Source organism: Sminthopsis crassicaudata, chromosome 4 (assembly GCF_048593235.1).
Source record: "Sminthopsis crassicaudata isolate SCR6 chromosome 4, ASM4859323v1, whole genome shotgun sequence".
NCBI lineage: Eukaryota > Metazoa > Chordata > Mammalia > Dasyuromorphia > Dasyuridae > Sminthopsis > Sminthopsis crassicaudata.
In genome coordinates, this window is record NC_133620.1 from 152104534 (window position 1) to 152128591 (window position 24058).

A 24058-nucleotide genomic window follows, 5' to 3' on the forward strand; every position below is an offset into this window, starting at 1 on the left:
ATAGTAGTTATTTTTATTTGCTTTTCAGTCTAATAACTATTTTCTTGGTATTGGAAATATTAGCCAATTTTTTTAAAGAAAGAAAATGTTAGTAAAGACCTCAGTTAACATAATTCCACAATTTTAGATTTGGAAGTTTCTGCAGAGTTCATTTTTTATAACTCATACCACAATCTAATATAACACTGTATATTAAAGGCCTCCAGTGAGGGAAAGTTTTCTATTTCCCAAGGTAGCCCATTCAAATTTTGTTTATTTGCTCTTTTATACCTTTCTTTGAATGCTTATCTTTCTTTTCTTTTTCAATGGAATGTTTTTTTGCATATGTCCTGAGACTAAATCCTGAAGGTGTCTTTTATCTATTATTTTTAACTTCATTTTTCAAATTTAGACCAATGAACCTTATCTGTATTTTCTCAGAATATTTTAAAATCTGTTCTCCCAAATTCTAGTATATGAAACAGGAGGAATGAAGGATGGATAGATAGAAGGATGAATGGAAGTGTTCAATTATTTACAAATTCTTTGAACTGGTTACATAGAGAATAATTTCTTCTAATACAATTTAATGCTCCTGTTGCCATCATGTCTTCGATTTCAGCATTGAAGAAATGAAACTCAATTTGATTATTTACTATGTGAACACACTAAATAGGTATTTTTATCTTTTTAAAGAAAGTCAAAACAAAATTTCATTAATCCTTAGTTTCCCTAGTATCCAAGATTTGTCAGAAACTTTTTGATGGGATCTTAGTAAGCTCCAGCCTATTCAATAACTCCCTGACTTACTCATTACCTTCATGCTTTGCTATTTAGTCATTAACTTGATATTGTCTTCTGATACCACATGTGCTGAATATCTTTGTGAGTCTCTAGTAAAGGAAGTCACCATATAACCAATATCAAACGGGAAAATTTTTTTTGCTATAACTTTCAATTCAGTTAGCAAGTATTTATTATTCACCTGCTATAATTGCATCCCAGGCACTGTCTTCAGTGCTGGAGACAAAATAAAAGTCTCTGCCCTCAAAGAGCTGGGATTCTGGGAGCACTCCTTAAAGTCCATGTCGGAAAGGGAATGCACTGTACATTTGTCTGCATTTCTACTGTAATCATTACTATTCTCCCAATCTATATAGGCTAGTTGCCAAAAGAACTGAAGCTTTTCCCTCTTCTAAATAAACATGCCTTGGCATGGTTCTTTTTTCTTATTGAATTTAAATTCTCCTTTCTTCATCAAAATTTCCTTCTCAGTCTTTTTTAGATTTACGAGATCCTTGTGATTATAGGTTTGGTGATCTAATGTCACTCCACCCACACTTCCAGTGATTTGTATCCCAATGAATAAAAGTACAGTACTGTGCGTGGTGAAAATGGGGGTGATGGGAGGATAAGGTAGCAGAGATAATGAATCATTAACTCTTCCTAAATCTGTCTCCTTGTATTGTTTTATGATTTTCATTTTTAAAGTGTTTCCATGTTTGGGAAGAGTATTTATGGTTCAAGGAATACAAAATCCTTTGAATTATAGAAAATGAAGGGTCCCTGAAATGCCCTAGAAATTTTTCCTTTGCCATGCGTTTGATGAATGTAGGTGTTTCCTGATAAGCATCTGGAAAAATGACTTGATCTTTCTTACTTGAATAAAGAGAGGTGATTCCATCACCTATCTTTTTGGAGGATAATTACCCAAAGTAAGAAATCTCAGTGGTAAAATTCTGATAATTCCATCTTCAATGAATGTTTTCAAAGATTGAAACTGGGAAACTATAATTTCATTTACTAGTATCATATTTTCCCCTTTCTCCTTAAAATGAATGTTCTTAAAAATTTTGTTCTTGATTCTCTCTTTTTCTATCATTCTATATTCTCTCTCTCATCAATCACATTCAAACCCATGACTTTGCTTCTACTTTTAGACTGTTCTAATCTCCATCTCCAGAACCAGTTTTATGCCCAATTCTCCAGATAGCCATAAAACATCTTTATTAGATTTTAAGCTCCTTGTGAACAGATCACTTTTTGCTTCTCTTTGTATTTGCCACATTTAGCACAATGTCTGACATATAGTAGGCATTTAATAAAAATTTATCAATTGATTGATTGATCTCCACTTGGATGTTTCATCTCAAGCTCAAGAAGTCCAAAACAGCTTACTATCTTTCCATCAAACAAACTCACTTTGACTTCATAATTTCTATAAGAACATCACTCTTTTCCCAATCTTATTGGAAAAAACAGTGAAGTTGGAGTCAGGAGCCTGGGAGCTGTTATTTAACATCTGTATCATGCTAGGCAAGTCATTATTAAAGAGTTGATAAATGAATAGATGTGATGCTTTAAAAATTTTCAGATTACACAAATGAAAGGAAGGAGAACTATATTTTGGATAAAGAGTAAAAGTAAAAAAGATTTCACTATATTAAAATGCAAGTTGAATATTTAATAGGAATGAAGGCAAAATCTTATAATTTGGATTTAAAAAAAATCAACTTATGACAGCTAGTTGACACAGTAGTTAAAGCATTGGCCCTGGAGTCAGGAGGACCTGAGTTTAAATGCAGCACAGACACTTAATAGTTATTAGCCTTGGCAAGTCACTTAATCCCAATTACTTTGCCAAAAAAAAGAAAGAAAGAAAAATCAACTTCTTAAATATATGATAATAATAACTAGCATTTATACACCTTTTTAAGATTTGTCATAAGCTTTACACATATTATCTATAGGTCAACCCTGGGAGGTAGGTGCTATTTTTAATTCTGTTTTATAGATAAAGAAACTGAGGCAAAGAAGGGCTTAAGTCACTTGCCAAGAGTTACACAGTTAATAAGTTTCTGAGGAAGCATTTGAACTCAGGTTTTCCTGGATGCATGTCTAGAATTTTATCTATTATACTGCCTAAGGATTAGGGGATGTTTTTTAAACTCCAAGATAAACATTAGGCAGCATTAAGAGAGCCCATGGGTAGGAAAGTTATGATCTAACTGTACTTTGTTTTTTGGTAATTTTTAGGCATACCTGACTCTCTGTGACCCCATTTAGGGTTTGTTTGTCAAAAATTTTCTTTTCTGGCTCATTTGCCAGATTTGAGGAAACTGAGGCAAACAGGGCGAAGTGACTTCCCCAGAGTCACACAGCTAGTAATAGTCTGAGACTAGATTTGAACTCAGGAAGATGAGGTTTTCCTGATTCCAGACTTGGCACCCTCTTGCCGCACCTAGCTGCCCCCTATTGTACTTTGTCCTCAACAAATTACACTTGGATTATTGTGCTCATCTCTGGAATGCCATGTTTTAGGGAAGAACACTGAAGAGATGGAGATTAACTAGCAGAAGGAAATGATAAAAGGATCAAGATTATTCTATATCCAATCCATTCAAGCAGTCACTTAATAAGTATCTGTTTTGTGTCAGGCACCAGAAGTGAGATACAAAGACAAAAAATAATAATAATAATAACACAACAGTAACAGATTGTCAGAGCTTACATTTCAATGTGGAACTGAGCATATTCACTTTGAAGAAGAGAAGACGAAGGGGATAATCAATTATTGTATTTAAGTATGTAAAATGACATCATAGAGAAACATTTAGTGTTAATTTGCTTGGACTCAGAGGGCAGAACTAGAAGTGATAATCGGAAGTAGAGAGAAGTAGATATAGGTTAGATAAAAGGAAAAAACAAACAAATAAACAAACTTGTAACACTCAGCACTAAAAATGGAGTGAGTTGCTTTTGGAAATAATGGAATCCTCTTCACTTTTGTTCAGTTACATCCTCATCATCATGACCTCATCTGTGGTTTCTTTGGCAAAGATATTAGAGTGGTTCCTTCTCCAGTGCATTTTAGAGATGAGGAAACTGAGGCAAATAGGGTAAGAGAATTGCTGAAGGTCATACTGCTACTTGTATCTGAGGCCAGATTTGAACTAAGGAAGATGATTCTTCCTGATTACAGGTCCAGCACTCTACCAGCTGCCCTTCTCTTTTCCTATGGATCTTCAGTTAAAACCTGGATATCTATTTGTCAGATATATTGAATTATAGAGACAATTCTTGTTTAGGAATGGGTTGGACATCTAGGTGACATTGTGTGTAATAAATTTTGGAATAAGGAAAATCTAAGCTCAAATTCTGTCTCAAATACTAGCTACATATTCCTAACCTCTTTCTGTCTCAATTTCTTTATCTACAAATAGACATAATAAAAGCACCTACTTCACAAGGTCCTTAGGAGGATCAAATAAGATTTTGTGGGCATGAATGTGTGTGTGTGTGTGTGTGTATGTAACTTGGCAAACTGACTACATGAACGCTAGTTATCATTATATTATCATTTACTACTATGGCCTCTGAGGTTTTCTCTTTTTATGATTTATTTTTAATTCTATGAAATCATTTCCCTTTTCTGAGGTTCACTCTCCTTATTTATAAAGTAGGAATAATAATGCTTGAACTACCAGCCTGACAAACTTGAAAACTTGAAGCTCTTTATAAATGTGAATAATTATCACCAATAATAATAGTGTCCACCAAATGTCAAATTAATCAAAAAGTGTAGAAATGACCCCTTATGGTCTACAAAACAACATTCAAATAAATGATCGTATACAATTCAACAACTATCATATAAAAGAAGGAATTTAACTATCCAAATACAGTGTCTCATTTCTAGTTGCCAACTTCAGCTTAACAAATTGTGACTTTTGAAATGTGTTAGGATAATTACTGCTATATAAGACAGCAGAAGCAGTCATCCCTTTTCTATCTTAAGTGTCCTTTCTTGAGTTCTCATATCCAAATCTAAGTTCAAGATGGAAAGGCTTTTAGAAAAGAGACTTACAGAGGCTATTTCCTGAGGTCACAAGTCATGTATTGATGAAACCAATTTGATGAGGAATTTTGTTTCTGAGACTTGAGACTTGCACTGTCACCTGGTCTGTGGAAAACTCAAAGATGCCAATCTCTAGGCTGTCAATCCAGTCACATTCATCAACACTTTTTGAAAATGAAAAGCATAAAATAAAATCTGCCCAGTGTAAGAACAGACGGTGAACTTTTTATTTCTACAAGATTTGGATAAGGCTTTATATAGTTGAATCCTATCTAGTTTTCTTTTTTTTTTGAAAGAAGAAAAAAACTATTATTAATATCTTAAAGTTGATAAGACCTTTGTGGTAATTGTACATATATGAATATTATTACAATACTGTATATGCATGTTATATGTATGTTAAATGTTACTTTTTCTTCTCTAATAATTTAAAATAAAATATGTTTCTCTATATATATATATTCAGTGGCCTATATGCTGAATATATTATCACATGGTTGATTTTTAAAAAGCAAAAAATTTTCTGAGGCTGACACTGTTGGAGTAAGTGACAAATGTGCTAAGACTTTTGATTTGCAAAATGAAAAATCATGGAAAGGAATAGGTAGATTTGGAGAATCCATGATAGATGCTGAGATTTGGAATAATAACATATGAGCATTATTGTGAATAGGATGCTAGGTTTTGAAAACTTACATTCTTTTTATTTCTCTTTGCAGAATTTACGAAGAGGATTACCTCAGGTTCCTTACTTCAGTCTCTATGGAGACAAAGAAGGTGCTCATGAACAGCAAGGTTCTAGCCTTTTCCCTGAAGGTCCTAATGACTATGTCTTTAGTCATCTTCCGCTCCACTCTCAGCAACAAGTGAGAGCTCCTATCCCCATGAGGCCCATTGGTGGGATCCAAATGGTCCACTCCATACCTGCGGCCATTTCAGGTTTACATGCTCCGCCCACAATGCCTCTGCCAGTGGAGGACTCTGAAGAAAAGCAAAGAGCTGCGGCTGAAACCATTGCCAGAGAACCCTACATCTCCCAGCCTCATGAGAAACGTTCTTCTCACGCCTTGCACTCATCTGGTTCACCCAGCACATCCTCTTCCCCCCTACTCCTGCTGAAACAGAGCACTTCAGAAGACAGTCCAAATGCCACAGAGAGGGAACAGGAGGAGCCCATACAAACTTGTACAAAAGCCATCGCCTCTCTCCGCATTGCCACAGAAGAGGCCAATCTGCTTGGGGCAGATCAGCCGAGGGTGCTGGAGCCTCATCAGAAACCCTCAGAAAGTGCACATTTGAGCATTAGACACTTTAGTGGATCTGAGCCAGGCCAGCCCTGTACCTCAGCCACCCACCCTGACTTGCACGATGGTGAAAAGGACAACTTTGGTACATCACAGACTGAATTAGCTCATTCCACATTTTACAGTAAGAGTTGTGTGGATGTCCAACAGTTTCATAGCCGAAAAGAATTACCTTCAAGCACACAGGAAGGCAAAGATCCCGCATCAGAAAAGAGTCAACTACATTGATTGGAGATGCATGGAGACTTTCACCCATACATTTACCCGTTACTTTTGTTTTTGTTTTTCTAGAGATAGAAGTAATCAAGTTTATAGCATGCCTGTCTTAAGTTACAGTAGTTTGCTATTATATATACTTTTGTTATATCAAAAAAAAAAATTAGTTAAAACGAGTCATCATGAGCCTGACCAAAATAAAATTTGAAATTCTCCTTTTGGGTCTGGTACTTTTAAATTGTACAGATGTTTGTGCCTTTTCTTTACTTTGCTTATATTCTTATAAGCATTTTTTAGCAGTAATTTGTACATATTTTAGAATTTGTGTATCTGCTTTGTAATAAATGTAATTTCTTTCCTTTTTTGGACACTTGGATCTAAATGATGTAAAGCAAAAACAGCATCAATATATATGTGAGGTTGCACTAAAACATATTTTTATATGATTAAAACTGAACAGCTTTTATGTACAGCTCCAATTCTGTAATACTAATATTTATTTACTTTGTTTCATAAATTGTACATTTTTTCTTAATGTTGTGGATTGCTTTTCTATGTGAAGCATGGGGTTTACTGTTGCGTAATTAGAACAAACTGTATATTGTAAACAAGATATTTAAATTAGAGTATCTTATCTTATTCTGCACTCATGCATTAGTTTAACAAAAAGATAAAGGATGTATCTGTCAGTTCTTAACTCTTGTATTTTTTTTGTCTCTTGTTTGCTGGATTGACGATAACTTAAGTGCTGATTGTGATTTTAAACTGATAGTACCGTAAAGCATTAAAGTAAAACAATGTGCTATTGTGAGTTTTTTCAAAGCTTTATAAATCAGTTATAAATATATTAAAAAGTATTTGGTCTTATGTGAACATGTTGATCTATATACTCATCTAAAATATGGGAAAACATTCCGCCCCATGTAAATATGTACAAGTGCATCACTGGTACAATTTTATGGAACTCAGTTGGACACTAGATTGCCAGATACCTATATGTGGAAGTGTCTTTAAAAATTAAAGGGACAAAGCACATCCGACTGTGTAGAACTTGGTTATCGGCCGGCCCGGTGGCTTGGCTTAGCAGTGCTGTGCATTGCCAATGGAGAACACCTGAGCTCAGAAGTTACCTTGGTTCTTGCTGCACAAGTTGGTGAGTGGAACTCAGGCACCTTATAGACACATCATACATGAACTCTGAGGGGTGGATATGGAAGCAGGAAAGGATCATGGAGGCCTGTTCACTGGTCCCCTCCTCATTCCTGTCCGTCCGTCCACAGAGTAAATAATTAGGTTAGCTTTTGGGGAGGTCACTTTACCCTCTGGGTTAGGGGAAGAGTGCAAATGTTCTGGTTTTCTGGTAAGGTCAAAGGCTAATGAAAAGGGAATGTAGGGCTTGAAGAATGAGATGTTATATAGAAGAGGGAATCATTCAGAATGGTTTTCAGTTAGGAAGGTATGAAGGTAAAGAGAACTTTGGCTTATAGATTTGGAGAAGAGGAAGAAGCAGGAGGGAGTACAACGATACAAAAACACAATCTGGGTTATCTTTGTTCTATTTTAGTGGATTATAATTCTGTGAAACCAAGTTTGTATATTGAATTACATTAAGGAGTGTTCTTTAAAAAGAAATAAATATACAATTACATGCATGAGGTGTCTAATTTTCATGTGTTGTTTTGTTTTTTAACTTCTAAATTTGATTTCTGATGAACCTTTAGTGCTACAGTATGCCAATCTATCTGCTAAATTCTGCTGTTCCTGAAAAGTTGTAGACCTGCTTGAATTTATCAGGCGAGAGGGGTTTGCTCTTTGGTTGTCTGCCAAATGACATGTCAATAGCACTGATCTTATAGAAATACAAGTTTTGCATCTATAGTTAATAACATTTGAAATTATACTTGCCAGTATTCTAACTTTTTGTGATAATGGTCCTGTCTCCAAAATGGAATTGGCAGAAATGAATTTACCCAAGGCTAAGAGACAGATCATTTTATTTACTTCTGAGTTGTCTGTAGCATATTAGTAAGTGCCAAAAGAGTCAGATTTAAAGACAAAAAGAATCCTTTTCTTATACCACCATCTCCCAACTTCCACATGCCCAAATCTCCATAAGCAAAAAAAAAAAAAGTTAACTATCCTAATGAACCATTATTGTATCATACAAAAATGATCTTCAAATCACATTTTTTGTCGTAAGACTGAACTCTTGTAAGATCATAATAGTCAAGAGTTCTTAGCTTTTCCTTTCAGAATGAGGAGTTTATAACTCTTCCATCATAATTGAGGGCTACAAAATAATGAGTGAATTCTTAATTTGGGAGCAAACTGCATACCTACTAGATTCTTCTTTCTTTCTTAAAGAATGTTCTATGAAGATGGAAAAATGTTATCAAATCTCCTGATATAGCTCATTTAAAGTCAAATTGATTTTATTTCTAATCCAGTCTCCCAATTTGTATGCCTCATTCCTATTGATAATTTTTTTATGCTTTCAACTCTAATTCTAAAAGCAATAACTAGATGTTTTCATTATTTCAGATTTTCACTTGGGTTTGATATTTTAGATATTCTAGAATATCCTGGATTGTCTAATAATAAGACATCTTATTTCAAGTTAAAAAAAAAAAACTTGGATTTTTAAATGAGCTTTATAATATGATTCTAAAAATAGATGTGATGGTGATGTTGAAGAATATTATTTTGTGGATATGAATCACAATGACTGAAAAATAAGAAATTTACATTTTTCAGTTGAGGAATGAATATACAGTGGTTATGGAACTGAATCTGGGATCCAGAAGACAGACTCAAAATCTTTTTTTTTTCTTTTTTTGAGATGTAATAACAGTGTAAACCATGGGCACTACAATCTCTCTGAATCTCAGGAACCACTATTTTTTTAGCAAGGCAATTTGGGTTAAGTGACTTGCCTAGGGTCACACAGTTACTAAGTATTAAGTGTCTGAGGTTGGATTTGAATTCATCCTCCTGACTCCAAAGCTGGTGCTTCATCTTCTATTCCATCTGGCTATCCCTGAGGGATCACTTTTAAGGATTTATTAAATTATAGAAAGGCTGTGATCATAGTATCATAAATTAAGAGCTGGAAGCAACCTTAGAAGCCATTGCATCTAACTGCATCATTTTATAAAAAGGCTAGAGCCAGTGGAAGTTGAATGAATACCCTTAATTACATTGCTAGTTAAGTGTTTAAGAGCAAGGTTTTGAACTTGTGTCTTCCTGCCTCCAAAATGCTGTTTCACCAATATTACGTCTCAAGTTAAATCTTATCTTTAGGGGCTTAAAGTCCAAATTTATTTATTTAGTATTAAACATTGCTTAGGAAAGATGTTTTTACTATCCCTCCAAAATGTATTAATATCACGTCCTACCATTTTATATGCCATTTCCCTCCCCCTCCCCCCACCCTGAGGTTGTCAATTGTTCTGGGTCATCCTAAAGTTATTTTCATGGCAGCTGGCTAGCAAAGATATCTTAAATCTCAGAGACATAGCACATCCATCATTTTAATTTAGAAAGAACCAATGAGCATTATTGTTTCCACTCTGTCATAATTTCATTTTTCTTTTTTCAGTGGCTATTCAAAGCAGCACAGGAGTACAGATGGAAGGTTTATTTGTCAGTAGCGCAACAAAAGTTCTCTTTGATCTCTTTTAGAGTAGGAAGAACTCCATGCATCTATAATTTCATGAAGCCCTGAAAAATTTAGTATTTAAGACAAATTTGCCTATTATAGTAGGGGCTCTACAAATATTGGTTGGTTTTTATTGTTGATTTATTGAGAAAACTCCTTTCAGTTCTTGACTTGCTATTAACCAAGTGACAAGTAGAGATAATGTAGTTCAGCTCAAGAATTAAGTCCAAGAGTTAAGAGATGCTATATAACATAATGCCAGTTATAGGAGTCAGGAGGAGTCAGGAGTCTGAGAAATTTTAATCTTGACTCATCCACTGTGTTAGGAGAGGTGATGGAGGATCAGAGTTGTTCGACTCCTCCTGTTTTCTCCTTAACACATTACTGTTAGAGGGTATAGATTTTTTTGTTTGTTTGTTTGTGTTTTTGTGTTTTTTGTTTGGTTTTTGTTGTTTGTTTTTTCAGTATAAATGCATTCTCTCCACCCTAGGAAGTAGTGTCACAGAATCTACAACTTTATCTTTTTCTTAGGTCAGAGTCCTAATCCCAAGACGGAACTTCTGGCAAAACACTTTTACCTTAGATAATCTCTCTCAGTGTCTCTGTCTCTGTCTCTATCTTCCTCTCTCTCCTTTCTCTCATTCTTTTTCTCCCCCTTTAGCTTTATCTTTCTCCACTTCTTATCTCTTTCCATCCCTCTCTCATTCTCTTTCTTTCCTGTCTCTCTGTCTCCCCTTTCCCTCTCCTCTGATTCTTTCTCTGATTCTTTCTTTCTCCCTCTTTGTCTTTATCTTTCCTCTCCTCTCTTCATTTCTTTCCATCCTACTCATTCTCTTTTTTTTCTCGTTCTTTCTTATTTCTATCTCTTTCCTCTTTCTCTTTCTTTTAGGGACGTCTTCTTCCTTCCACATTTAAGGTAGCTTCCTCCCAACCATATTTGCAATAAGTGGCCCATTGACAAAGATAAATTTAACATTTAAAACTAAGGTAAATGACTAATAGCCAAATTCTTTCAGTTGTGGCTATTAAGCTTCTATTCTCCTAGCTTTAAGTGACTTCCTATCACATAGTGGTCCTCAAACTTTTTAAATAGGGGGCCAGTTCACTGTTCCTCAGTGTCCCTCACACTCTGTCTCCACCCTTCAGCCCATTTGCCATAGCCCTGCTGGCTGTATAAATATCCTCAGCCAGTGTATCTGGCCAGCAGGCCATAATTTGAGAACCCCTGTAAACCTATAGGGTCTCGTTCTCCATTCTGTCAGAAGCTGGGTATCTTTTACAATCTTTCCCCTGAATCTTCTATGAAACAAAATGACCACTTTGAAAATCTACCTGGAGATATGGCCTAGCATTGATTTTTTTTTTTATCATATTGTTTCCTTTCTAATTCATTCAGGGACTAATTTTCCCCTTATAGAGATATCTATCAAGTGATACATATATATATATATATATGTATATACATATATATATATATATATATTATATATACATAATATATATATATATATGTCACTTGATGTATTTGCACCTTTTATCCTTTTATAGTTGGTTTGTAACTTTGAGGTATTCCCTTTTCTGTTATTAGATTTGGAGCTTTCAAGGACTACTCTTTAATATACAAACTAGTTGTGACAATTTGAACAAGCCTCTTATTTTTTCTGGATTTCTTTTCTTTTATTTAAGATTCCTTTGAACATTAAGATTTTAGAACTAGACTTCATATTATTGCAGTCATAGCTACCATGGCAAATAAAGAGTTGACATAATTTTGTGATTCATTCAGGGAAATCTGTGATTGAGAAAAAAGATTTGAAAGCTAAATTATTTAAACCCTGAAGTCAGCACATAGTTTACTCTCTTCTGCTTATCTTGGTGTTTTGGAATTTTAGGCTATATATACAACTCATACTCCTGGTTCCCTGGCATTCTTGAAGTTTTAGCTATGCCTTGCTTTAAAACACACACACACACACATACACACACACACACACATATTATTTAAGTCATTTCATTCTTTGACATTCATTTTGAATCACAAGTCCTAACTGTCCTTTGCTACATAATAAATATTATCTTACAACAACTTTGTGAAGTAGATGCTACTACTATGTCCATTTTATATTTGAGGAAATTAGAGTAAGCTATCTTTCACAGAAATGCCAAAATGATTTTCCTAAAGCGCAGGTCTAACTCTCAGGATCCAATGTAAAATCCTCGGGTTGACATTTGAAACCCTTTGCAAACTGGCTTCCTATCTCCCCAGTCTTTTTATTCTTTATTCTCTACACACATTCTAAGAGTTCCTCACACCTGGCACTCCATCTCCTACCAATGCTTTGAACTAGCGATTTATCTTCCTTACTTCTGCTTCTTAATTTTTTTGGTTGTTCTTAATTTTTTGGAGTCCAGGCAGAAAGCTCTTTCCACTGGGTCACCCAGCTGTCTTTCATACTTTGGAAACTGAGTGACTATTTCTTAGAACCAATATGCTATATACTTCAATAGATCCATGACCCTAATTACATTTTTCCTTGTAACTATGAAGTGCACTACTCAACAATATAATATCCCTTAATTAATTTTCCCTATACATCTATTTTTGTCATATAGACATAATCCTATTGTCTTAAGTGTTGAGAGATAGCAATTGTCTCCAAAATGGGGAGAGCTTGGAGTGACTCATCATGGTATGGCTTGACCCTCAAGGGGATGTATTCAACCAATTAAAGAGTGAAAATAGAGGTAAAATCTTATCCTAATAGTGATAGCCAGTCGTGGGACTTGTCTCCAACACATTTTTGCCCTTATCCCCCAATACTTCCCCCTCCCTACTTCACACTGCTATTTAAGTTCCAAACCTTCAGGGAAGTTAACACCTAAACCAACCACATTCTTTAACAACTGTGCACATGCTACCAGGAAATATCTGTCCCCACCCCTATTAACTCTAAGATCAAATATTAGTTCACTCTTATCTCATCCTTTCTTATTTCTATTTTTATGTAAGTTTCATACTGCATATAATCATCAGTACACTAGTACATGAATATCATTTAGAAGTATAAATATTATTATACTTTTAAAAAGTCTTACTATAAAATATGTGATCAGAAAAAGCTTGAAGAGTTCTGGTATAGTGAGTAGAGTGCCTAACATTGTTCTAGAAGGATCTGATTTCAAATTCCATCGACAACAGTTAATAGTTCTGTGATCTAGACAAGTCGCTGAACACATCACAGTTTTTTCAGCTGTAAATCAAGCAAAAATAACTCCTAACTCATAGAATTGTTGTGAGAGGAAATTGGACACTAGATGATATAGGAAAGAATTCTACAAATATAATTAATAATATTATGTATAGTATATTAGAATATTATTATAGTATAAAATGTAGAATATTATTATTGGAATTTAAGTCCAGATGCCAGGATTAATGTTATTAAAATACATAATTTAAAAAGCATCATCTGATTTATCACATTGCTGACTGTCCTAAAACCAGCTCTATAACATTTGGGAATGGCAGTCAAACCCTCTTCACTGATTACTACTGGGGATTCCAAAAGTGGATATAGGGCATGTGCTGAGTTCCTGTCCTTGACATTGGGTTTGAGTTGGATGAATAAGGTAAGAACTGAAAGTAATCTTCTTACTCCCACACTCCTCAACCCAAGGGGAAAATAAAGGCCAAAACAAAGATCTTCCCAGGTTAAACAGAACTTTCTTTTTCTTTTCTTTTTCCTTGTAATAGTTTCTATTTCCACTGTTTTGGGACCCTGTCAAGAGGAAGTTAGAGGAATCTAATGAGTTTCACTGTTAACTAAAAATTCAACAGCATCCCCACAGAAACCAACTCCACATTTTTTAGACATGTGACATCCCTCAGTTAAAATGTCTATTTTGAGGCTAACCCGTAACTATAAACATAAATGTAAACAAAGCTGTTGGGTGGGTAAGGGTTACAGGAACAAGCAAGAGTAGCATTGAAGACATTCTGTCCACTTCTTTCAGACCTAGGGTTGGGCAGTACTGGCTGCTTTTAAAGTTTAACATCAATTATTGGTCATATTTCTTGGGTTTGGAGCAGTCTCAAGGGCCTTAATTGGGCCTTTTTCCCTTTACTTTTTCACTTCATATGAATTTCTTGGAAAGTCTGTTCCTTAGTCATTTAGACTGGTTCACTAAAGCAACAAGAAGGCCAGGAAGTCCCAAGTGGCTTCGTTTAAAATCTCTTCTCTGACTCTCCCCTTCAATAGAAAAATTTTATGTTTACTACCCAGGGAAACACCCTCTTGAGATGATAATCTTAGTGCCATCCTAGACTCCTCACTCATACTCTTCCCCCTTTCCTGTCTCATATATGAATCTATTGTTAAATCCTATTGCTTGTCTTCATGGCATTTCTTAATACTTGTCCCCTTCTCGCCACTGACTAAGCCACCACCCTGGTGAGGCTCTCATCGAATCTGAATTCCTGCAACAGTGTAATTGTATTCTGATTGGCCTCCCCACAGAAAGTTTCACTGAACTTCATTCCATCTTTCACTGAAGTGCCAAAATGATTTTCCTAAAGAGTAGGTCTAACTCTCAGGATCCAATATTCTGGTTGAGAGTTGAAACCCTTTGCAAACTGGCTTCTTATCTCTCCAGTCTTTTTATTCCTTATTCTCTACACAAGTTCTAAAAGTTCCTCATACATGACACTCCATCTCCTACCAATGCTTTTGAACAAGCAATTTGTCTTCCACATTTCTGCTTCTTAATTTTTCTGGTTGTTTATAAGATTCAGCTCAAATCTCATCTCTATAGGAGGTCTTTCCCAACCAATCCTCCTTCCTAGTGCCTTCTATGCAATCATCTTCATACAAATGTCCCAAAGGTCTTAGTAAAGCTTCAGATTACAGTAACTTATGTCTGCACTAAGGCTTCTGGGATACCCACTATTGTTGTACAGCGGTAGTTTTTTTATATGTTGATTTCTCATTTAGTCTTCTTGAAGCCAGGAGTTTCTTAAACTTTCTTTGAATTTCTGTGAAGATGTATTTGAATTCTCACTGCATAGCACAATGACTGGCATGTGGTGTTTTTATTAATCTTGTTGATTGATTGATTGATTTACTAAGTGCAACTTATAGTTAGAAAAGGCACATAGACCATGACATGTCAAATACCCAAGGATTAATTGAGGTACTTTTTCTTCTATATTTGTTCCAGTCAGAAGGAAAGGGAATCCTATTGGCATTTAAAACATTCTAGTCATGAGAAGTCTTGCTTTTGCTCAGCACGTAATCGATTATATGCAATGTCCCTCATGCATTTCTCAGTGAATATACAAGGTATTATTGGCAGCAAGTCCAATACTTCAAAACTTTAATGTCTGAAGGATCTTTGTCTTCCTTTTTGTGTGTAATCCTTTCAAAACCCTTCGTATCTTAGTAGATGGTCTTCTCAAATTGATATAGTCAAAGAATTCATAGCTTGGCAGCTAATCTGGTAATGAGCTTCTCTGGCTATAGGCAAGTTGATCATCGAACTATAGGAATGGAAACTGTCCATCATCATTCTTGAAAGGTTTCCAGATTTGTAGGACCTGAAAAAGTATGTTCTCTGCTGATATAACCCCTGAGAGCCTCAAGTCACCAATGAATTTTAGATAAGGGATCAGAGGAGGACTCCAGTGGAGGAAAACCATCTTCCTCGCCTTTTAATTGCTCATACTTTGCTAATAATAAACACTTAGGACAGAAAATGTGTACTGACTAATAATATTCATGGGATTAAAATTAATTAGTGAACATGTTAGAGATTAAAGTAGCAATGGCATTGACTGATGATGATGGACTCCAAAAGTATTCCTTGGTCAACATCTGTGAAGTTTTTGTTGTTTTCCCTTTTTTCCCAACCAGGGTTACTGCCTTTTAATCCAGTAACAATACACAATTCAAAATGAGACCTCCTGTGTCTGCCTTTAATAGTAGAAAAGATAAGACCAGGGCAGCTAGGTGGTGCAGTGGATAGAACACCAGCCCTGAATTCAGGAGGACCTAAGTTCAAATCTGGTCTCAGACACTTAACACTTCCTAGCTTGTGTGACTGTGGGCAAGTCACTTAATCCCAGCCTAAAAAAAAAAAAAAAAAAAAAAAAGATAAGACCAAAAATAAATTAATTTAAAGATATCACTTGATAAATTACACTTGTATAGCAGTAGCTAGTGGGTGCAATAAATAGAGCATTGGATCTAAAGTCAAGAAGTTCATATCTGACTTCAGGCACTTACTAATTGTGTGACAGTGGACAAGTCATTTAACTTTTGACTGCTTTAGTTTCAACTATAAAGTAATATAAATGTGAAATAATACTGGCATCTACTATTTTGAGGATGAAATATTTGTAAAGTATATAGCAAACTTCAAAGCATTAAATAATACAAACACCTAAATAATATAAGTATTATCATTGTATTTTTTCTGTCTTTTATCTCTCATCCAATCTTTTTTTTTTTACTCTCTCTTCTTCCTTTTACTGTGTTTTTTTTTTGTTTTTTTGTTTTTTTTTTTTTGTTTTTTGGGGGGTTCCTTCCTTCGCTCCAATCCTTTTCTTTTATGTATCTATACCATAAACCAGAGATTACTATTGCTAATCTAATGGCTAAATTTTGCATACGAATTTCTGTTTTGGGTAAACTATGAGCTTAACTGCAGTTTTTCTATAGAGTGATAGGATGGATGAGAGTAATAGGATAGTTATCTTTTTTAGCTTTAGATAATTCTTTATTGTTAAGGAGACCCAGGAGAATTGTACTCATAAGATTCATTTATTTCAATTTGTCAAACACTTATTAAATGTGTTCAATGTATAAAACATTATTCCAGATTCCAGGGATTTAAATATAAAAATAAACAGTCCCTGCTCTCAAGAAGCTTATATTTTACTCTGATCCAGACAAGTTTTCTGCACATATTTCTTAATAACTCATTTAGATTTAAGCAGAATAGTTCACAAATTTTAAGTTAACATGATTTTTATAAATACACTAAAATTTAAAGTAAAAAAAATTCAAAGCAAAAATGCAAGAGGATATCCAGAAGAGGCATCCATGAAAATGTACATTAACCCCAATGGACTTTAAGTGGAACACACTTGTACTTGTAGCTGAAGGAAGAATGAGAACTTTTACGTGGTATAACTAATGAAATGGTACAATGGACTTTGAAGGTGCAAATTACACTTCAACCAAACATGAGTGTGCATGCTTTCAACACTAAAATAACTTAAACACTGTTAATTAAGTCTTGCTGGAAATGGGATTTGATTTTTATTTTTTGGGAAAATGGTTTTGTTACATTTATTTGGCTGTCTTCCATAGATCCAGCTCAATATGAATCAAGCAAAGTTAAAGGCCTTCTGCAAGAACATATGGCTTATTTGGGAAGTATGAGTCATAAATGAAACCAGATGCAAAAAAAAAAAAAAAAAAAAAAAAAAAAAAAGGAAAAGGAAAAAAGTGATAAAAAGGTAGCAACTGTCCTGAGGCAGATGCTGATGCTGTTACTTCTAATACTGTTTCTGTCTCTTTGGTTGAACATTTGCATCTATAGGATGCTGATTTATTGCTTGCCCTGACTAATCAGCTCATGACCTATTAAAATGTCACTCCTTGTATTGTTCCAGCTTTCCTATTTATTGTATATTCATGGTCTTCATTCATATCATAGCTTTGCGGTTTATATAGACTTTTGTACTGTTCACATCATTCAGTTAACTGACTAAGACAATGGTCTGAAGTATTTCTTTTTTCTTTCTTGTCTTTCCATTGCCCCTTTTTTTCTAGTAATCTGTTAATTTAAATAATGACTGACAGTTTCACCATTAACAGCCAACAACACACATTTGCCAATGACCAAAACAACTTGTTAAAAAGTGAAAAAATATATATTATTGACTAGTTATTTGGATAATTGGTTTGACGTCCTTTTTAAAAAATTAAATTTGTACAAATTTTCGATGAATTGAGACTATACTGTCACATGATATAGACATGGTTTCCCTTAGTAGGCATTGTGCAGTCCAGTACAAAGTAGAAGCAGTAGACTCTGAGAAGTTTAGGAAAGAGTCTGCCAGGATCAGGAGTGGATAGGTAGATGTACCTGCCCAGAAGTCATCAAGTTTTTTAAGCACATATACTTAACTCACAGCCAACTGAAATAAAGTATTTACCAGATCAGTGTAGAGAAGAAGAAATCAATTGAGGCTGCCCATTCTTAGCATGAAATGATGAGTTGCAAGAAAAAGAAAACTGAGCTGTTATTTGATTCTTTACAACATGATTTTAGTTTAAGTCAGTCCCACAACATCATTTACATTGTCAGGGTAATCCCAGTCATAATCAGAAAGACTACATTTCTCAGATTTTATGGGCCTTAAGTGAATGGCAGAAAGTACCTAAGAAAGGAGCAATTGAGAGAAAAAAAAATTAGCAATTGAGAGAAAAAAATTACCAAGAAGGAAGGAGACAGAGACAAAATCATGGAGAGAAAGAGACAGAGACACAGAGACACAGAGACACAGAGAGGTATCTGGCAAAATGGTAGACACAGGAAGTAGTTGTTTCTATAGTAGGAGATCTGCAAGAACTGGACTAGAATGATGGTAGCAACAAGAGATATGAACAGAAATGCCTGAGGCTCCCTGAGTTAGGGTGTAATCTGTGAGAATTATAGCTACTTGGTTTATCTATGCAGATGAAGAGAGGGCACCTGGTACCCTCCCTCACTTAAATCCTCCTTGATACCATGGTCCTCTGAAGGACAAGCAACAACAACAACAACAACTGCACCCATAGTGCAGGGACTTTCCATTTGATATTGTGACCTTATTTCTTGCTTTAGGAGCCCAGCATGCTTCCCAGTTTAATAGTTGTGTGTTTTTGTAATGAATATGTTAATGTTCAAAATACTTACTGGTTGCCTTGGTTGCTAATTCAAATATTCTGAAAGGGAGCCAAGGGAAACCCTGGATGGAGACTTAAACCATATAATGATGTTATGATTGATAAGCATCCAAAATTGGAGCTGATCCATCTCTCAACAATTGACAGGCTGATTACACCTATATTTAGAGCACTTAATCACATATTATCTAAATTGTTATAGACCACTGAAGCCATTTAATCCAAACCATATATGAATAAGAAACCCCACTACCATGATCACATATCTAGAAAGTGATTAGTTTATGAGGCAATTAGTAGGGTAGTGGATTGAGCATTGGACCTGGCATCAAGAAAATCTGATTTCAAATTCTACCTCAGACATTTACTAATTGTGTAACCTTGGGAAGTCACTCGAAATTCATTTTCTTCAACTATTAGCCACACTTTCCTAAACTGCAAACTGGAAAATTATAATAACACCTACCTCACAGAATTATTGTGAGGCTCAAATGAGATACATTTATATAAAGTGCTGAGCACACCTGGCACATAGTAGCTGCCATTGTTGTTCAGTTATTTTTAGTCACTCTTCACCTTTTTTGAAGGTTATCTTGCAAAAATACTGAACGGGTCTGCCATTTCCTTTTCCAACTCATTTTACAGGTAAAGAAACTGAGGCAAAGTTACTTTCCCAGGAAGGAAAGGTATTAAGTGTCTAAGGCTGTATTTGAACTCAGGTCTTCTTGATTCCAGATCTGGCACTCCCACCCACTGTGCTACCCAGCTGCCCCCCAAAGATAGATAATTATTATTCTCTCATGAGTGATTCTTTGTCACTCCATGATTGGGTTTTCTTGGCAAACATACTGGAATAATTGGCCATTTCTTTCTTCATTGGAATGAAGCAAACAGAGGTCAAGTTTACAGAGATTGCACCACCTAGAATGTCAAGTGAGGAGGAGTTTAATTGTTTGGCTTTGTTTAGCATAGAGATGAGAAGATTTAAAGGACGTATAATAGATGTCTTCAGTTATTTAAGAACTTCATTAGGGAAAAAGCGAAACCCATGTTTGACTCAGACCCTGTGGAAGAACTACAGGAAATATGTGATAGTTCCAATGAGGCTTGATATAATGGTTTGATATAAAGACAAGTGTCCTAATAATTACAGTGATCACAAAGTGGAATGAGTTTTCTACAGACAACCTCACTAGAGGTCTTCAAGGAAGGGCTAGATGAGGAGCAGGGGAAAGCATAGTTATATAGTCCCTAAATCGCTCAATGGATAAAGTGCAGGACCTGAAGTGAAGAAGATATGAGCTTAAATCTAGCCTCAAATATTAACTATGTGACCCTAGGCAAGTCATTTAACCTCTATTTACCCTCAATTTCACATCTGTAAAATGGAGACAAGTTGGAGAAGGAAATAAAAACTACTTCAGTATCTTTGTCAAGGAAACTCCATGGTCTCTGAACTTCGGAATCACAAAGAATTGGAAATGACTGAGTGAACAACAGCATTTGGCAGGCTAAATAAACTATGAATACTGAAGTCTTCCACTACATTTTTGGCACTTTTCTGGACACCCTTCAGCTTATCAATGTGTTTTCTTTTTTGTGTTGTTCAGAAATTTTTCATTCTTTCTGACTCTTTGTGACCCCATTTGGGATTTCCTGGCAAAGCTATTAGATTCCTTTTCCTTCTCCAGCTCATTTTACAGATAGGGAAACTGAGGCAAACAGGGTTAAATGACTTACCTAGATTCACACAGCTAGGAAGTTTCTGAAACCATATTTAATTCAGGAAGATGAGTCTTCCTGATTCTAGTCCCTGTGAATCCACTGAGCTACCTAGCTTATGGTTTTTTTGTTTTGTTTTTTGTTTTTAAGAGGGGAAATAACTTTGATTTGGCAAGATCAGAATGTCCATCCCTCTTTCCTCCTACTCTCTTTTCTTCTTCTTTCCAACTCCTTTGCAAATTTCCAGAAACTGAATAATTATTATGCAAAATCCATTCCCAGTGAATACCAAACTCTTGTTTTCCCAATACAAACTCTGCATCTTCCAATCTTTGTGCAATTCCATATTTTACTTATTTTAAATGAGCATGAACTTTTGTCAGCTGAGATGATAAGATTGTTGATTTTACCTTTTCTTAATCAGTGTTTGTTCTATGTGTGGTGCATCAAACTAAAGAGACAATATAAATAAAGAGAAAACCATTACACTTCAGATCAATAATAAAAAGAGTTAATGATGAGAAGAGACTTTATAGATAGAATATGTTAAAACCTATTCATTTAATGAAAATGAAAATATAAACACAGAAAGACCAATTGATCTACCCAAACTCACTTAGATACTAGCAACTCTAGGCCTTTAATCCAAATCCCCTCAGTCCAAATTCATGTCCTTTCCACTACAGCACAAACGCCTCCCCCAAGAAAGTGCCACCTTTTCTTTTTATGCTAAATTTGATCCAGTGGGATACTGAAATATATTTTCACAGAAACAGATGGCAATGTCAACTGCTACCCTGCAATCAGAGCATAGTCCCACTTTTCAGTCCTTTTTCCTTTTTTTGTTGTTTGATCTGTTTCAGTTAATATATAATGTCAGTATGAATTAAAAATTCCAGTATTATAAGTACAATTATGCACATATTGAGAACTCAGACTAGGAATAGGCAAAAGCAGCTATTGCTTAGGAAATAGCAGTGCATCACTTGGGGGTGTAGGGGTGGAGGAAGAGGCACAAATGAGAATTTATTCCCTCCTTTGTTATTTTAAAATAAATTTGTATATTTTTGTTATCTAAAGGGAAAAGTGATTGAAATTAATTCAGAGGAATTGAGTTCAAATTCTGACCCTGTCATTTACTACCTGTTTGACTTGGGCAAGTCACAACCTTTCTTGGACTCATGTTCCTTGTCTAAAAAATGGGAGGGTCAGCTTGAGTGACATTTGCAATCATTTTCAGTTTTAAAGCTAGAATTCTATAATTATTTTATTAGTATTATTTGCCCTAAGTCAAACCACTTGAGGGAACTAGTTGAAATAATTTGGAAATAACACTGTATTTGGAGTCTTAGAATCCCAACTCTGGCATTTGCTAAGGAAAGTCACTTCATCTCTGAGCTTCAGTTTCCTCATGTCTAAATAGAGATAAAGGTAACTTCTACCATTTCTACTTTGTGAGGTTGTTGTGAGGAAATTTTTTATAACTCTTATAACATTTTATAAATGTGAGGAATTACTGGTTTTCTTTGCTTCATTTATTGGCTTGGCTCAAATTAATTCACCACCAAGTGGCCAGCATCTTGGCAATATATCTCTTTCTAGTGAGATAGATTGAGCCTTGGAAAACAAGTTCAAGCTGTTTCTAGGACCATACTTGGACTCTTTGCAGAATTGTAGAACCTACCAGAATTTATACTCTTCTGCTACAGCCTTCGAGAACCCCAGATTACCTCACTATCACCAGTGAAAATTTTCAGAGGACAGCTGCATAGAGGTAAGGACAACTTTCTGACACTATCTCAGGTGTGCAAATACTTCTCCAGTTCTGCATGAAACAATACATACCAACCCAGAGACATATCTACATATGCACTTATTTATATATCACAAATTGGTGAAATAATTCCAATTGTACAATGTTTCCCAGGCTTTTGGGTCCAAGAGGGAATGACATTTTAAAAATCAGCTTCCTGCCTGCTTAAACTTGGGCCTCATGGACTATATCTTGTGTAAAATTCCATAGACTTTTCTGTAAACTCTGCTGAGTTAAGAAAGAGCCTTATCTTTCAAAGCAAGGAGACCCATGGAAACACTATTTCCTGAGCTTGCATGAATGGAAAGCACAAATAAAATGATTTATTTGAAAAAAGATCTGATGACATTTTATGCTTCAGGATACAGTCAGGATCTCCATATAGGCTCTGTTTCCTCTCTACTTTCTTGACTGTAAAAGTGACGGAATCATCCTACTTTGAGAAAAGGAAGACTCTACCGGGAATGTTGCAGAGGCTGGGATAGACAACCTTTAGTCATTCATGAAAACTGATTGGGGTTTGCTGATATAGGAAGGAAGCCAGAGGGAAAGGAAACAACTGAGTACATGGAGCCAATTGTTTTGAAACTGAAAAGTCTGTGGGAATGTGACTTCTTATGAGAATATTCAGACTCACTTCTACTCTTTTTCTTTCTTTCTTTCTTTCTTTCTTTCTTTCTTTCTTTCTTTCTTTCTTTCTTTCTTTCTTTCTTTCTTTCTTTCTTTCTTTCTTTCTTTCTTTCTTTCTTTCTTTCTTTCTTTCTTTCTTTCTTTCTTTCTCCCTTTCTTTCTTTCTTTTCTTTCTTTCTTTCTTTCCTTTCTTTCTCCCTTTCTTTCTTTCCTTTCTTTCTCCCTTCCTCCCTTTCTCCCTCCCTCCCTCTCTCCTTCCCTCCCTTCCTTCCTTCCTAAAAGCATGAGCAAGTAAAAATCTGAGCAAAAAAAGATTATGAGACTTGAACTCCTCATCACAAAGTTCAGATTTAGAGATGAAATTGCATTTTCATCACATTTAATTTAGAACAAGAGAAGATCAATGACTTGCTTATGATCACACAGCTAGAAAGGAAGAGATGAGAGATTTGAATCCAAATCCCTTAGATCCAAGTCCAGCACAATGAACATATAACTAAATTGAATCAATTTTTGGAACCTAAATGATTAGATTATCATACTAAATGACTCAGAAGATTTCTTAATCTTAACAAATACATTGCTTGGAAGTTCAACCCTTGAAAAGGCATCTGGGACTTTGTAAATCAAATCCAGTTAATTTCTTGGTATTTTGTTAGAAATTTCCTAGTAGCAGTTTTCAGTGAGGTGCAGCTATTTGTAACTCTGCCAAAGATGGTATTGTGCAATTTGTTACAATTATTGTAGGTCACAATCTTTAATTATTGGCAGGTGGTGTGGGTGTGCCCTCTCTGGAGGAATCTCAGCTAATCCAATTGGAGGGAAAGCACTTCTGTTCAGTTTTTAGGGATTCATTTATGCTCCTTACACTAACCAAATTAGCAGTATCAAGCTCATGTGTTCAAAGCCCCATGAGGCTCAGAG

General features: G+C 35.2%; 1 protein-coding gene across 9 annotated transcripts in view; it reads left to right on the forward strand.

The window, feature by feature from the left end:
- Positions 1–8008, forward strand: part of HIVEP2 (HIVEP zinc finger 2) — a 265730-nt gene extending 257722 nt beyond the window's left edge. For all 9 annotated transcript variants that reach the window (XM_074309664.1, XM_074309663.1, XM_074309662.1 and 6 more), the window contains one exon: positions 5557–8008. In XM_074309664.1, coding sequence (XP_074165765.1) covers positions 5557–6369 — 813 coding nt within the window. In that variant the 3' untranslated portion in view covers positions 6370–8008. The remainder of the gene's footprint in view (positions 1–5556) is intronic.
- Positions 8009–24058: the final 16050 nt, after the last annotated feature.